This window comes from Podarcis melisellensis (genome assembly GCF_964234715.1).
Source record: "Podarcis melisellensis genome assembly, chromosome: 15".
NCBI lineage: Eukaryota > Metazoa > Chordata > Lepidosauria > Squamata > Lacertidae > Podarcis > Podarcis melisellensis.
Genome location: NC_138532.1, coordinates 10,851,180 through 10,868,180, shown reverse-complemented (window position 1 = coordinate 10,868,180; position 17,001 = coordinate 10,851,180). Strand labels below are relative to the sequence as shown.

Below are 17,001 nucleotides of genomic sequence, written 5' to 3'. Positions count from 1 at the left end.
CCCACACATGCATACTTGGGCATTGCCCACCGCTGGCATGTAGCCCTTGGAGGGAAGGTTGACAATGCAGCCCTCAGGCCAAAAGACGCCAGTCACCTCTGCTATATTAGAGCATATTAGAGCTCCCAGGATTCTTTGGGGGAAACCACTGGCAGTTTAAAGTGACATGTGACTGTTTTAAATGTACAGTGCATTTATGGCCTGTGTTCATATGTCCTTATGTGTCTAATTGGCACTTCATATCACGCAACCAAGCCTGCCTAATCAAACTCATTGTGGTTTTTCTTTCATAGCCCCACCCTCAAGCTGAGTCATAGTACAGCTCAGCGGAACAAAGATTATATATACCCTATATATCTACAGGTGTGCACACTTTCTGTTTGGTGACAGCGGAGGTGATTCCTAGGATGGCGAGCCAAACCAAGAACAGGGCTCTGATCATTGTCAATTACAGCTTCCACGCAAGAAATGCAGAAAACGAACTCACTTCAAGACCGGGAGCCAGGAGAGAAGCAGACAGGATTTTCATAGCATTATCCAAGTGCCATTATGCCGTGAAATTTCACTTTGACTTGACAGCTAAAGAAATAGAAGAACTTTATGAGGAAGGTATGTGTACGGCTTGGCTTCTGTTGTGTTTGACAGCCTGGAACGTGTCCAAAGAAGAAGGCTTCAGTTTCTGGAAACCACAGGAGGGGAAAAAGCTCTTGCACTCGGGTCTTGATTATGAGCTTCCCATAGGTATCTGGTTGGCTGGTGTAAGAACAGGGTGCCGGACCTGATGGCATACCCTCCAACATTTCTCCAATGAAAATAGTGACGTCCTATTCCATCATAATTATATGAATAATTGTACTCTTTGTACCCCACCCAGCTGTCTGGGTTGCCCCAGCCACTCTGACCGGCTTCCAGGATATATAAAAACATAATAAAACACTAAAAAAAAATTTAAACTTCCCTATTCAGGGCTGCCTTCAGATGGTTTGGGGGGGGGTTGGATAACTCTGTACACTCCTACATTTCTCCGATGAAAATAGAGATGTCCTAAGGACATTCCGGGATCAAAACAGAAACCAGAATGGCTTCTGTAAATCCAGAATTCTGAAAAATAGGGATGCTTGGAGGGTCTGATCTGATGGGTCACTGACCTCATGCAGCAAGTCTTTTCTTGGGTTCTTGGAGCTGGGTATGTTTACTCTGAAGAAGTGACAATTTTGGGAAGGCGTAATAGTGGTCTTCAAATATCTGAAGGGCTGTCATTCAGAATACACAGCAGATTTTATCCTCTGCGGTTCCAGAGCTAGAATAAATGAGTGGAGCAAGATTTCACTTTAGGAGAAACGTCCTAACAGCAAGTGCTGTTCAGCAGCCTTGGGAGATGGCAGGCTCTTCTTTTGCTGCATGTATTGAGGCACAGGCTTCAGGGCTACATGTCAGGGGTGCTGCAGTTGCACCTTGCATTGCAGATCTTGCAGGGGTCAGGGATGCCCTTTCCAGGGCTGTGATTCTATGGCTGTGCACGCATTACCAGCTTAATATGCAGCTACATCAAGCCTTTTCCTCAATTCAGACTGAAGCCAGTTTGGGGGTGGGAGGGGAGGCATCAAAACACAGTATTCCATAAGACACAACAGGATAGACAGTGGATCGCGACTAATGTCTTCGATACAGCACTTCCTAAACCAGCAATGGGTGCACACCGATGCAGAGTAAAGAGGAGTGTGTAGCCTATACAGTATTGTGTTTGGGAAATAGAATAGCATGCCAATACAGGATCTGCTTCCTGGTCTGCCAGATTCAGCAAAAATATATTTGTGTGCCAATTGCTAATCTTTGCGAACAACACATCTGAGAGGTTTGTCACAAATGCAGATCAGCAAGATAGCAAGACCCATCTTTTGAATTTCTTGTTTTAAACTACTGTGCGTTTTAATCCGGATCGTGGGCCAACTTTGATACTTTCAATTTTACTTGTGGTTAATGATGGTTTTAATTTTAATGTCTGCCCCCTGCTGGGACATTTTTGGTGAAGGGTGGATTACAAATATCTAAAACAACGAAAAGAATCGCTAGTCATTAACAATAGTAAAGATTAAGCCCCTCCCCATCGCCTGTCTGTGCACAAAACCCCTTTTGCACTTAGAACTTCATACGAGAGACTCGTCGTCAAGCTGATCAGTTTGAACTTTGGATCCCTGCTTCGCTTCGCACATGATGCCCCACCTCTTACGTTTTCATCCTGCGTCAATAGCTGAGCTGTGTGCAAAAGCTGCCAAAATCGTGGGCATAACCAGCCACCCTGCTTCGCCTTCCCATGTGAATGTAAATAATTTGTAGTTGCAAAGGGTCAGTAACTTTCTCATGAAGGGAAAACATTATGTAAACCGATGACTTTTTAAAAAGAGAGTGAGAGCAGGTCTTTTATTTCCATACATGAATTTTGTACTGAAAATGAAAATTTAATGGCTATCCAGCTGGTTTAAAGACCCTTTAATATAAATGCATGACCCCATAGTAAAGGTAAATAGGTGAAGGACCCCTGAACGGTTAAGTCTAAAGGTGACTATGGGGTTGCAGCACTCATGATTTATGGGCTACTACTAAAATGAGGCTGCATTTTAAATTGTATTTTAACCCATATTTTAATTAACTGGTTTTTCCCCCCTATTATGTTTTCTTGTAATTTTATTGGTGTTAGCCGCCCTGAGCCTGGTTCTGGCTGGGGAGGGCAGGGTATAAATAAATTGTTGCTGTTGTTGTTGTTATGTACTGAAGTTCTCACCCTGGGCCAGCAGGGGGATACTGTAGATAGTTCAGGTCCACATATGCAAATAAGGGATCGAAAGTGACGTTCGGTGATTGGCTAGTTACAGAAAATGGTTACTGTTGCGTTCTAGCGGAGCTCTATATAAGCAGGCTGGCTGAACCCTTCAGTTCAGTTCAGTTCTGTTCTGGCCTGTGAATAAACAAGAGCTGTTTGAAGAATTGCTGGGTTGTCTGATATGTTCACCCATAACTTAACAATTATTATTATTATTATTAGCCTGGAAAGGTGGGGTATCAGTTTGGATCATAAGATAATATGAATGGTGGCAGTGTATTACTCTGTGCTGTATCTTTTGCAGAATGTCACGCAGATCACGGGGAGTTTTTTGTAAGCATTCTGTCCAGTCACGGAGAAGAAGGGATTATCTATGACTGCGAAGGACAGCCAGTTCATCTCAAGCGTATTTTCCAGATATTAGAACCTGAAAGGTGTCACAAACTGGCTGGGAAACCCAAAATCTTCTTCATTCAGGTAACAAGCTTGTTGACTTCAACGTGTGTAAACCGTCTGTGAGGATGATGGGGGAATTCAGACAATCTCTGTAGCTGCAGGCTTGTGACTTCACTGTTTAAATGGTCACAATAATTATGAGCATGGGGAAAGGCTTCTCTGTCCCGTAAGCACGCCAGCTTTTCTGCAGCATGCATGGTGTATCGAAACATAACGGTGGTGGGGAAAGCACAGTCTTCAACCTTTTAAAAATGAAACTAGGGACATATTCCTAAACCCCAGATCTCTTACCAAAAATCACTGCCTGGGGCACACACACAAAAATGGCACATGTTGCTAAAAGCTCTACTGACTGTTGTATTCGTTTTAGCAACCATAAGTTAGCTAGGATGTTGGACCTGCTGCAGCAAAATGTTGTGGTGTTCAAGGCTCTTGTTCAGGTTTCCAGCCACTCCATTCTGTTCCTCCTCTCCTTCCTTGGTTTTCCACCCTTTCCATGCACTCACTTCCAGCAAAGCAGTGTTTTCCACTTACAGTGGTACCTCGGGTTACATACGCTTCAGGTTACAGACTCCGCTAACCCAGAAATAGTGCTTCAGGTTAAGAACTTTGCTTCAGGATGAGAACAGAAATTGTGCTCCGGCGGCGCAGCGGCAGCAGGAGGCCCCATTAGCTAAAGTGGTGCTTCAGGTTAAGAACAGTTTCAGGTTAAGAACAGACCTCCGGAACGAATTAAGTACTTAACCCGAGGTACCACTGTATATCGAGACACATTAAAAAATACATGAAATGCGTGCTTAACCCATGTAAAACCTTGCGTTCTGGAAAAACGGCTATTCAGACTGTGCTTGGTTTCAGTTCTAAAGTGTGTGACTCAAATGCCAAAAGGAAGAGGAAAAGGTTTATTTTCTTGCCCATTTGTCATCAGGGACTAACTCATTTTGTTCATCAAGGAATTATCTGCATTAACTTTATTGCATTTCCTGGACTCATCGTATCAGTGTAACCTATATTCTCTGAACCTTCCCGGATGTTTGACTCATCGTGGCTGGTGTCAACATGGGGGATTTCCTCCCAAAGGCAAATACAGTGGTACCTTAGTTTTAGAACAGCTTAGTTTATGAAGAACTTGGAAACAGAATGCTGCAAACCAGGAAGTAGGTCTTTGTGAACTTTGCTTTGGAAGCTGAACATGTTCCGCTTCCTGTTGAGTGTATTCCATTTTTAAATTACTGTATTTTTCGCTCTATAAGATGCACCAGACCACAAGACGCACCTAGTTTTTGGAGGAGGAAAACAAGAAAAAAAATATTCTGAATCTCAGAAGCCAGAACAGCAAGAGGGATCTCTGCGCAGTGAAAGCAGCAATCCCTCTTGCTGTTCTGGCTTCTGGGATAGCTGCGCAGCCTGCATTCGCTCCATAAGACGCACACACATTTCCCCTTACTTTTTAGGAGGGAAAAGGTGAGTCTTATAGAGCCAAAAATACGGTAAGTCCCCGCTGCTATTCAGAGGCTTCCTGTTGAGTCTGTCAGCTGTTGAGTCCTGAGCACCTACGCAACACAGAGGTGATATTTGGAGCTTTTGTTTTTGCTTTTTTTGGATTTTTGTTTGTTTAGCAGTTTTCATTTTTTTGACTGTGACTTGTTCTTTGGTTTATGGGACTGTGGTTTGTGACTTCACTTTCGTGACTTGTTTTTGTGACTGTGTGGAACCCAGTTCAGCTACTGATTGATTGATTGACTGATTTTGTGACTGCAGAAATGGATAAAAGCCCCCCCAACCAAACAGTGCACATAAGAAAAAAAAATAATTTTAATTTTTATCACCTACAATTCTGTCTTATTTATTTTATAGTACAGTACATTGATTATTGCTTTCATTTTATGAATCAATGGTCTTGTTAGATAGTAAAATCCATGTTAAATTGCTGTTTTAGGGGTTGTTTTTAAAAGTCTGGAACAAATTAATCCATTTTGCATTACTTTCTATGGGAAAGCATGGCTTGGTTTTAGAACACTTTGGTTTTGGAACAGACTTCCGGAACGAATTAAGTTTGGGAACCAAGGTACCACTGTACCACAGCAGGGAGGAAAGAGTTACATTTCCCCTTCTCCCAATAATTATCCCCTCCGGAGTGATGCTATTTGCACTTTAAAAAAACAAAAACCTGCATGTTAAATGAAGCAGCACATCTTATAGGCATTTGTAGTTTGAGCCCTGAACTGAGCCTGGAAACAAATGGGTAGGCAGCAAAATTGCACAGCAAAGGGATCATGTTTCTGATAAATGTGTTCTGGGACAGGGGAAAAAAACCCTCAAAGCAACAAATGAAGGCAGAATACAGAGGATCTGGGCTTTATTCTCTGGGTTAGGCACATGGGACAAGAAGGATGCTTTTAGAAGCACACACAGAAACACTGAATAGAAATATAACTCTGGTGGGGAAAGCACAGCCATAAACATTTCAGAAATGAAAATAGGGGCATATTCACGGACCCCATTTCTCTTACCACCACCCAGGGCACACACCCAAAATGACACACATTGCAAAAAGCTCCATTGCTTGTTGTATTGTCCAGTATTGTTTGTTAAGCGCTAGCTAGGATGTTGGACCTGCTGCAACAAAATGTTGCAGCGTAGAAAACTCCTGTCCAGGTTTCCAGCCATATAGCGGTTGCATTTGCTGTGCTTTCTAGGCCTGCCGTGGAGTGGAAATTGATCAAGGTGTTTGGCTGCAGACAGACAGCGGTGAAGCACAGACTGAGTGTTTCTCACACTATCTCTCCGTTCCTCAAGACACGGCAGTGATGTATTCTTGCTGTCCAGGTATGTAAGTCCTGTGTAGAATGTTGAAAGGCTAGGAACAGCCAAAGAAACAATTCCTTTTCCCCACGCATAAGCTATGAAATTCATTCCCACAAAACGTCAGGATGACCATCAACCTCAACGACTTTAAAGAGTTATTAGACATGTTCAGATAGATTAAGGCTGTCCTTTGCTCATTAGCAAGCTTATTGTAATAACCTGCAGTTTTATAAGAGTATATATTTACAGTCAATAATTAAATGAGCAAGTTAAATGAATTTGGATATGCAGAAGATATTTTTAAAAATTAATTTAAGGAACCGCAGAAAGAGGGGGGAGTCAAATTTCGAAATGTTAAATGCATTGTGAAACTAGTGAAATGTATAAAATTGAAAAATAACAATAAAAAACTTAAAAAAGAGAGGAAAAAATAGGGGGACGGGAAGGCTGTCTGTTGCTACTAGCTTCAAAGCTCCAACCCTAGCTATGGAGGGGGGTAGCTGGGTTTCTTTGCCCCTGATGAAACCATCAGAGGGGCGCCATTGAGGCTCGCCCCCCATACACAAATGCATGTTGGGAGGGGTGCCAAACTAGGTCTTTGACACGGGTGAAATAAAACCTAGTTTCTCATCTGCCTGCAGTGTCGGAGGGGGAATAATAATAATAATAATAATAATAATAATAATAATAATAATAAATTTTATTTATACCCCGCCCTCCCCAGCCAGAGCCAGGTTCAGGGCGGCTAACACCAGTAAAAATTAGTGAAAACATAATAGGAGAGGAACCCAATTTAAAATACAGGTTAAAGTGCAATTTAAAATGCAGCCTCATTTTAAAAGTAACCCATAGATCACATAAAGGGAGGGAAACATAAGGGTCAGACTGTGTCCAAACCAAAGGCCAGGCAGAACAGCTCTGTCTTGCAGGCCCTGCAGAAAGAAATCAGATCCCGCAGGGCCGTGGTCTCATGAGACAAAGTTTTCCACCAGGCTGGAGCCAATGTTGAAAAGGCCCTGGCCCTGGTTGAGGCTAATCTGACTTCCTTAGGGCCCGGGACCTCTAGAGCAGTGTTCCCCAACCTTGGGCCTCCAGCTGTTTTTGGACTACAATTCCCATCATCCTTGACCACTGGTCTTGCTAGCAAGGGATGATGGGAGTTGTAGTCCAAAAACGGCTGGAGGCCCAAGGTTGGGGAACACTGCTCTAGGGTGTTGCTGTTTATGGACCTTAAGGTCCTCCGTGGGGCATACCGGGAGAGGCGGTCCTGTAGGTACGTGGGTCCTAGGCCGCATAGGGCTTTAAAGGTATGCTTCTGGATACCAAACTGCTGGGATCAAGAGTTGTAGAGTTGGAAGGGACCATGAAGGTCAACTATTCCAACCCCTTGCAATGCAGGAATCTTTTGCCCAACATGGGGCTCGAACCCAAGACCCTGTGATGAAGAGTCTCATGCTCTACCGACTGAGCTATGGAGAGGGCTGTTGCACTCAGGTCCTGCCTGAGAGCATCCCAAAGGCATCTGATTGGCCGCTGTGAGTAAAGAATGCCGTACTGGCTTGACCCAGCAGGACTCTTCTTTATGTATGCCTAGCAACCCAGCGCTGTACAAGATCGAAGCAAATTTCACCCAAGTATGCCCAAGTAAGTGTGTACTCTTTATAAAGATTGGAGGAGTGACTTCCGGAGGCGGCGCGAAACTGTGATGGCGGCTCTCTTCGATCTTTGAAGAGGGGCTCCGCAGGAAAGGGTCGTTCCGCTACGGCGCAGCGGCGACCCATCAAGAAAAACCACGGGCAGAGTGAGCCCGTGGCCGTGGGACTCAGCGGGCACCTGAAGCGACCCCGAAATCGCAGAAGGGACCCCGTAAGGGGCTCCGGAGTGAAGGAGGGGGAGCGGTGCTGTGAGTGTATCGCTCTTTCTGCGGGAGCGAAGCCGCGCGGCTGTCACAGATGAGCGCCAACCTTTCTTCCTGAAAACATCAGGCTGAAACAACAAACCCGTGAGTAAGGACGTTAAATCCGGGAAAGATTTTACTGAATTTGGCTGAAACCGGGAGACGAGAAAAAGGAAGTCCGCCTTCCGGCACTGCTTTTAAGATCAAAGCAAAGGACTTGAGAAGCGGAAAGCGCTTGAAAAGGGAAGTGTTAAAGTGGGACTTTCGTGTACTTATAGAACTGGCTTTTAAAGAGAACTACTCGCAAGGAAAAGAGACTCCTAAACGTAAGTTGATTCAATCCTCCTGTTTAGGGCTATGGAGACTTAAATACCAAATCATCGGCTGCCTGGGGGAAACTGTTTAACTGCGGAACTGTTACAAACTTTCGGTTACTTAAGTGATACTTTGGAGCATAAACAAGTTGGAGTGGATATTGTTGCAGACACCGTTTTGAAACTTTGTTTAGGTCCAAAAGAGCTCCGGAGGACTCTTTCTTTTGCTGTTTTGGGACTATTGTGTTTTTAAATTGGAATAACAGGGACTTTAATGGCGGAAAAGTTTCCTTCTTTCTTCTGAGTTTTGGTGGCACTCCCCCTAGAGGACTTTGGGAATATAAAGGCCTGGGAACAGCTTTTATGTTTACCTTCTCTCTCAGGATTGTTTTTAAACTGGATCTGTCTTTCCCATGGGACAACAAATAATTTGACCTTGAACATTGTTTGATATGTAATGAGTGGCACAGGAAAGACAAGAGCAGCTAAAGCCAAGGAGGCTAAAGAAAAGGAAAAAGAAAAAATGCAGGCACAGCTTGTACAAACAACTTTGACTCAAGGACGCAGATCATCCGTGCCAACTGTGCTAGTGCCACAAAAGGTAGAAGTCGAAAAGCCTGACAAGTTTGTAGAGGGAGATATGGCTGCAGGAGGATCTGAGGCAGTCTTGAAACAAATTTTGGATCAATTGGCAACCTTAAATCAAAAGGTAGATACTCAATCACTAAAAATTGACCAAGCTACATCCTCGATCCAGAAATTGACAGATCAGGTTTCCCAGCATACACTAGCTATTGAAAAATTGCAAGGTGCAACAGAAGAAAATCGTAAACTTGCAGGGGAAGCCATTCAAATAGCACAGTTAGCGAAAAAAGAGGTAGAGGAAGTCAAAGAAGAAGTCAAGCCTCTGCACAAACAGATAGGGGAACAACAAGCCTATCTCTCTATGGTGGAATTGAAAAATCGCGAGAATAATCTTAGACTGAGGGCAATTCCAGAACTTGAACAAGGGGATTTGATTGGTTTTTTGACAACAGAATTTTCAAAGTTCTGGGACATAAAAGAAGAAAGTGATTTTAAAATAGTATCGGCTTTCCGACTGGGAAGATTGGTAAGGAAGGACAGATCCAGGGACTGTTTGATAATTTTGAGATCAAGGGAAGAGAGAGATAAAATATTAGGCCTTCATTTTAAAAATTCATTGGAAATACAGGACAAAAGGGTGGAAATTTACCGGGATATTCCGAAACAGCTATTAGACTTGAGAGCCACCTATTCAGAATTGGCAAAATTGTTGAGATATAACGCAATTCCTTATAGGTGGGAGTTTCCACAAGGACTATCATTTACCTACAAACAAAAGAAGGTTAAAATAAGAACATCAGAGGACCTACAAAAGTTCCTGCACGACCACGGAGAAGATCTCCAAAAAGGAGCAACAGCATCTTGGCCTCTACCTCATCCTACACCGCCTGGAGGCGGATTAACGCCTATACCCTCGGGACCAGAGGATAAAGAAGATACACCACTCTAGGATTAACAAAATAGTACAGGATGTCTCTGCAGCTACTCAGTTGGAATATAAATGGCGGAAACTCCCCGGAAAAAAGAAAGAGAATATTTCATATATTGAAGAAAGAGCAATTGGACATTATTTGTTTACAAGAAACCCACGTGACTAGGCTCCACAGGAAAGTTTTAATCAACAAAAGACTAGGCCAAGAATTTATTTCATCAGACAAGGTAAAGAAAAGAGGTGTGGTGATATATGCTAAGGAGAACCTGTCACCGAAATTTTTATTTAAGGATGACCAAGGAAGAATCTTGGCAATTGAAATCCAGACACAAGGAGAAAAAATTTTGATATTAGGAATATATGCGCCAAATGATGGGAAATCAGAATTTTTTAAGAAGCTGCATGAGACTTTGCTGGACTACATGGACTATGCCAACATCATAATGCTGGGAGATATGAATGGAGTGGTGTCGACATATATGGATAAGTCCCAAAATCAAAATCTAACAACAGATGGCAGACTGCCTAAAACTTTCTTCGAATTGACTGACAATATGGACCTGATTGATATATGGAGGACAAAGAACCCCCTAGGTAAAGAAGGAACTTTCTTCTCTGAGGCCCACCAGTCATGGACAAGGATCGACCAAATATGGACATCTAGAGGGCTGGCACCTAAGACCAGAAAGGTGGAAATCTGCCCAAAAACATGCTCCGACCACAACGCTTTGAAAGTAGAATTTAGACTTACTCAAACCGGTTCCTTCAGATGGAGAATGAATGACACCTTACTAAGAGACCAAGAGATTGTGAAAAAGGCCCAAAAAACGTTAAAGGACTACTTTGAGATAAATTTGAACACCACAGTAGAAAAAAGAACGATCTGGGACGCTAGCAAAGCAGTCATGAGAGGGTTTCTAATACAACAAAACACAATTAAGAAAAAGCTCTGGAATAACAAGAAGGAGAAAATATTGGAGAAAATACGTCAAGGAGAGAAAAAATTGAGAACCAAACCAAAGTCAAAGGAGGTGCTGAGAGAAATCAAATTCCATCAAGCACAATATTCTAAATTGATAAATCAAGAGATTGAATGGAAAATTAAACAAATGAAGCAAAGATCGTTTGAATCAGCAAATAAATGTGGAAAGCTGCTAGCATGGCAGCTGAAAAAAAGACAAAAGTTAAATACAGTTACAAATCTAGAGATTGAAGGAAGGATGGTTCAGAAACCAGAGGAAATTAGGAAGTGTTTCCACAGATACTTTAAAGAACTTTATGCACAGGGGCCTCAGAAAGAGTTTGAGATAAATCAATTTTTAAAGACAAATGGACTATCAAAAATAAATCAAGATAAAAGATCAATCTTGAACTGTAAAATAACTCCACAGGAAATTGAGGGTGCCATTCAGAATATGCAACTCGGCAAATCTCCAGGCCCGGATGGGCTTACCTCCAAATATTACAAGACCTTGAAGGACTATTTGATACAACCTTTGATGGAGGTATGCAACCAGATTATGGAAGGGAAGAGGGCACCGGAAACGTGGAAAGAAGCATTCATCACATTGATACCTAAGTCAGAATCTGAAAAGACTCAGCTTAAGAACTACCGTCCCATCTCACTCCTGAATGTGGATTACAAAATATTTGCAGACATTTTGGCAAGTAGATTTAAAAAGGTACTAAATGAAGTAATTCACAAGGACCAAGCAGGCTTTCTCCCTGGTAGACATTTGTATGAAAATACTAGGAACATCATTGACATTTTGGAACTTTTGCAAACCAACAGGAATACAAGAGCGGTGTTAATTTTTATTGATGCGGAGAAAGCATTTGACAACATATCTTGGAGGTTTATGAAGAAAAATTTGGAAGGGATGGGAGTGGGACGGGGGTTTGAAAATGGAATAGAGGCAATTTATTCAGAGCAAAAAGCCAAATTAATAGTGAACAATGTGGTGACGGAGGAATTTAAAATTGAAAAAGGGACAAGACAGGGGTGCCCTCTATCCCCTCTTTTATTTATTTCAGTCCTGGAGGTGCTACTGAACATGATTAGGGAGGACCGGTTGGTACAAGGGATAGAGGTCGGAGTGAAACAATATAAACTGAAAGCCTTTGCAGATGACTTAGTCTTGACATTACAAGAGCCAGAACCCAGCACAAAAAGAGTTTTAGAACTTATATCTGAGTTTGGTCGGGTTGCGGGATTTAAGTTGAACAAACAAAAAACTAAGGTTTTGACTAAAAATCTGACATCCGCAGAAATAGAAGGGTTTCAGAGAGAAACAGAATTAAGTGTGGTGAAAAAAGTGAAATACCTAGGGATCTATTTATCCTCCAAAAATCTGAATTTATTTAAAGATAATTATGAAAAATGTTGGTTGGAAATTAAAAAGGACTTGGAAATTTGGTCAAGATTGAAACTTTCCTTGTTGGGTAGAATTGCAGCTATAAAGATGAATGTATCGCCGAAAATGTTATTTTTGTTTCAAACCCTACAGATTGTGGACAGAGTGGAATGTTTTGGAAAATGGCAGAAGGATATATCTAGGTTTGTCTGGCAGGGCAAAAAGCCCCGAATAAAGTTTAAAATTTTAACCGATTCGAAAGAAAGAGGGGGGTTTGCCCTGCCGGACCTGAGGTTATATTATGAATCTGCAGCCTTCTGCTGGTTGAAAGATTGGTTTCTGTTGGAAAACACGGATGTCCTAGATCTGGAAGGATTTGACAATGCTTTTGGTTGGCATGCATATTTATGGTACGACAAGGTTAAAGTTCATAAATTGTTTAAAAACCATATTGTTAGAAAAGCAATTTTTGCAGTCTGGTTGAAATACAAAGACTTATTAGAGAGTAAAACCCCGAGGTGGTTATCACCGATGGCAGCTAAGGCTCGAAAAAGACTCAATATGGAGGCCTACTGGCCGAAATATTGGGAAATAATTGAAAAAATTGGAGACAATTGGAGGTTGCAGAGCCTGGAGAAATTAAAAAATAAGGTGCGGGATTGGTTACATTATGCTCAAATTCAAGAGGTTTTTAAAATAGATAAAAAAGTTGGTTTCCAGGTGGAAAAATCGAAATTGGAGACAGAATTATTAGAACCAAAGACCAAGACATTATCGAGAATGTATAACTTGCTGCTTAAGTGGAATACACAGGATGAGACAGTTAAATCTGCCATGATAAAATGGGCACAGGATGTTGGACATAACATAATGTTTGAAGACTGGGAAAGGTTATGGAACACCGGAATGAAATTTACGGCATGTAGTGCCTTGAAGGAAAACATTATGAAAATGATATACCAGTGGTACATGACCCCAGTCAAGTTAACTAAGATATATCACCTGTCTGATAACAAATGTTGGAAATGTAAGGAGGCAGAAGGGACATTTTTTCATCTCTGGTGGACCTGCCCAAAAGTGAAGGCCTTCTGGGAAATGATTTATAATGAATTGAAAAAGGTATTTAGGTATACCTTTTCTAAGAAACCGGAGGCCTTCCTGCTGGGTATGGTAGACCAGAAAGTGTCAAAGAAGGATAGAACTTTCTTTATGTATGCTAGCACAGCAGCAAGAATACTCATTGCAAAGAACTGGAAGACTCAAGATTTACCCACGCTGGAGGAATGGCAGACGCAGTTGATGGACTATATGGAATTAGCCGAAATGACTGGCAGAATCCGAGATTTGGAAGAAGAAACAATTGAGGGGGATTGGAAAAAATTTAAAGATTACTGCAGAAATATTATATGTTGTATGAAGCTTAAGTTTGTGCACGATTAGGAAATGTTATGCTTTAGCAAATAGGATTAAGTAAATGGTAAAATAAGTCATAAAAGAGAAAAGGAGACAATCTGAACTAAAACATTATGTTTATTATAAAGGTGCTAAAATTGAGATACAACATATTGAATTTGAAGACATAATGATTGGAAATTACAATAAGGTTTGAAATAAGGTAACAATTTGCTGATATTGTTAATTTAAAGAACGCAGATCTGGAAGGTGTGGGGAAGTCCAAAAGGGACTTAAGGACAGTTGAATCGTTAAGTATTTTCTTTTTTTGGTTAAAAAAAAAAAATGTTTCTTGTATTTCTTGTTTCTGTACTGTTTGGAATGTATAAAATTATGAAAAGAAACGCAATAAAAATTTTTATAAAAAAAAATATATAAAGATTGGAGGAGTGAGGTTACTACCCCTCTATTACCCCTCTAACGCGGGTGGCGTTGTGGTCTAAACCACTGAGCCTCTTGGGCTTGCCGATCAGAAGGTCAGCGGTTCGAATCCCCGTTGCTTTGTCCCAGCTCCTGCCAACCTAGCAGTTCGAAAGCACACTAGTGCAAATAGATAAATAGGTACCATTGTGGCGGGAAGGTAAACGGCGTTCCCGTGCGCTCTGGTTTCCGTCACAGTGTCCCATTGCACCAGAAGCAGCTTAGTCATACTGGCCACATGACCCGGAAAGTTGTCTATGGACAAACGCCAGCTCCCTCGGCCTGAAAGCGAGATGAGCGCCGCAACCCCATAGTCGCCTTTGACTGGACCTAACTGTCCAGGGGTCCTTTACCTTACCCCTCTATTATTGTCCATGTTGGGTCGCTCAACCATTGCTACTGTGTTCTTTCTTTTAGCAGATCAAGATGATCAGGTGACAGCAAAAACTGCAAGATTTTTAGCGGGGGCAATTAGAATAAGATCTATAATTTGATTATTGATGCAAAACCCCAGAATGGATTTTCTATAGTTAAGTTTTTACCTCTATCTTCAGTACATTTTATTTCATTGCTATGGCTAGTGGCTGAAGCAAATATTCTTCCGATTTTGAAGTGTGCATATGTATGGGTAGATTTGTGGGGTTGTGGCTGAAACGTACTAGAGTAGCTCTAATAGAAGAAGCATGATTGCTGCAAAGAAATTTGTTTTCAAGGCACCACCTTGCTGAAGGAGACCAGTGCTCTTCAAGTTCTTTTTTCCTGGTGTTTTCAGGCTATGCTTCGTTCATCAATCGGTGGGAATCCATGTTCCTCAAGGCCTTGCTGGACCTGCTAGAAGGAGAGGAATGCCATCTTGAAGTTGCCAGTTTGATGACCCGAATTAGCGGGACAGTCGCCTTGCAGGAAGCGAAAGGGAAATACAGAGGAGGTAAAGAAATGCCCTGCTTCGTCACCAAGATGGTGAGAGAGGTTTACCCCTTCTCACAAGGAAGACAGGCCTCAGGTGATCTCTCCAGTTCCACCAGGGAGTGTAGCAGCAACAAAGTGTAAGGAATCAGCCGCATTCCTTGTCTGGACAAGGACTCCTGTGAAGCCAGGAAGCAGCTCCACCATGAGAAACGTGTGATTGTTGCAAACTGGGCAATAATGGCCTTTTTTGCACTCCAATGAAGGGTGAATAACTCAAGCACATCTGATAGGATGGAGGTTTATAGTATGTGGGGCTACCTTTGAAGGTGACCCAGAAACTGCAATTAATCCAGAATGCGGCAGCTAGACTGGTGACTAGGAGTGGCCACCAGGACCACATAACACCAGATCTGAGAGATCTGCATTGGCTCCCAGTACGTTTCCGAGCACAATTCAAAGTGTTGGTGCTGACCTTTAAAGCCCTAAACGGCCTCGGTCCTGTATACCTGAAGGAGCGTCTCCACCCCCATTGTTCAGCTCAGACCCTGAGATCCAGCGCCGAGGGCCTTCTGGCGGTTCCCTCATTGCGAGAAATGAGGCTGCAGGGAACCAGACAGAGGGCCTTCTCGGTAGTGGCGCCCACCCTGTGGAACACCCTCCCATCAGATGTGAAGGAAATAAGTAGCAATCCTATCTTTAAAAGACATCTGAAGGCAGCCCTGTTCAGGGAAGTTTTTAATATTTAACACTGTATTGTTTTTAATACTTGATTGGGAGCTGCCCAGAGTGGCTGGGGAAACTCAGCCAGATGGGCAGGGTATAAATAATAAATTATTATTATTATTATGTGTGCCTTCTGCTCTTCCCTCAGTTTTCAAAATCTAATTTAGCGAACCTGTTGCCTAACATCTGAGGTGGCCTAAACACCCAACTTGTCCCAGACCTAAGAAAAGGGTATTCCTGCTCCCTCTGCTTCGATGAAGACCTGTGGAACCTGCAGCAAAACATTACAGCATGGGGTGGTCCTGTTCAGGGTTCCATGCCTTCTTCAAGGCTACTCCATTACATTCTACACTCCATGCCTTCTGAGCATGTATAGTTATCACTGGGCTGCTTTGACGTTCCCTACCTCTAGGGCTTCTGCTAGAAAAAGAAAATATATCTAAAATATACTCAGAGTCGCAAAGTGATTTCATGCTCTTTATTCAGCTCATAGTGGTGAGGAGGAATGAATGAATATCCCCTCAAAGTATCTGCTTTATATACATTATTTACACAATGGGCTGCACATGATTGGCTAATTCTGGAATTCTACTGTAAGCCAATCAGGTTGTGGATTCACTTCTATCTGGAGCATGATTGGGTGGTTCCTCCCAACCAATCATACTGCTGCATTGTTCTAAGACCAATCAGACTGCTGCATTCTGAATCCTATTGTTCTAGGACCAATCAGACTGCTGCAGTTTGTTTGTTTTTTTATATAATTTTTATTAGGTTTATAATATACAAAATTCAAATTCCAAATACATGTTTCCATAAATCTAGTGGACTCCCCCCATCTTCCGGACACTGCATTCTCTGTAAAACCAAAACCTCAGCAATTTGTTGACTTATTTTAAACATAATAATATATCTTCCATTTTATCGTGATATCTGGTCTCTAAACATTTCAATCCGAATCCATTAATTTTTAGTTTCAACACAATAAAATTATTTCATTACACCACTTCTGTCTTGTTGTGCCTTATTTACCAATTCAAAGATTTACCGATACTGAAGCTATAATTTCCTAGAGAGAAGCATTTTTTAACATTCATACAACTTATAATGCTTTTTCAAATAGTCCTTAAATTTTTCCCAAACTTCCTCCGTTTCTTCTTCTCCCGAGTCTCGAATTCTGCCAGTCATTTCAGCCAGTTCCATATAATCCATCAGCTGCGTCTGCCATTCTTCCAATGTGGGTAGATTTTGTGTCTTCCAGTGCTTTGCCATCAAGATCCTTGCTGCTGTAGTAGCGTACATAAAGAAAGTTCTATCTTTCTTAGCCACCCTCT

General features: G+C 42.0%; 2 protein-coding genes across 2 annotated transcripts in view; one reads left to right on the top strand and one right to left on the bottom strand.

Moving 5' to 3' along the window:
* FEZ1 (fasciculation and elongation protein zeta 1) overlaps positions 1 to 17,001 on the bottom strand; it is a 186,277-nt gene that overhangs the window by 158,565 nt on the left and 10,711 nt on the right. The gene's annotated exons all lie outside the window — the stretch shown is intronic.
* On the top strand, positions 335 to 15,257 carry LOC309358213 (caspase-3-like). The gene is made up of 4 exons (XM_081891161.1): positions 335 to 609; positions 3,126 to 3,298; positions 5,977 to 6,106; positions 14,811 to 15,257. The coding sequence occupies exons 1-4, from the start codon at positions 408 to 410 to the stop codon at positions 15,086 to 15,088; spliced, it is 783 nt and encodes a 260-aa protein (XP_081747287.1). The 5' UTR covers positions 335 to 407; the 3' UTR covers positions 15,089 to 15,257.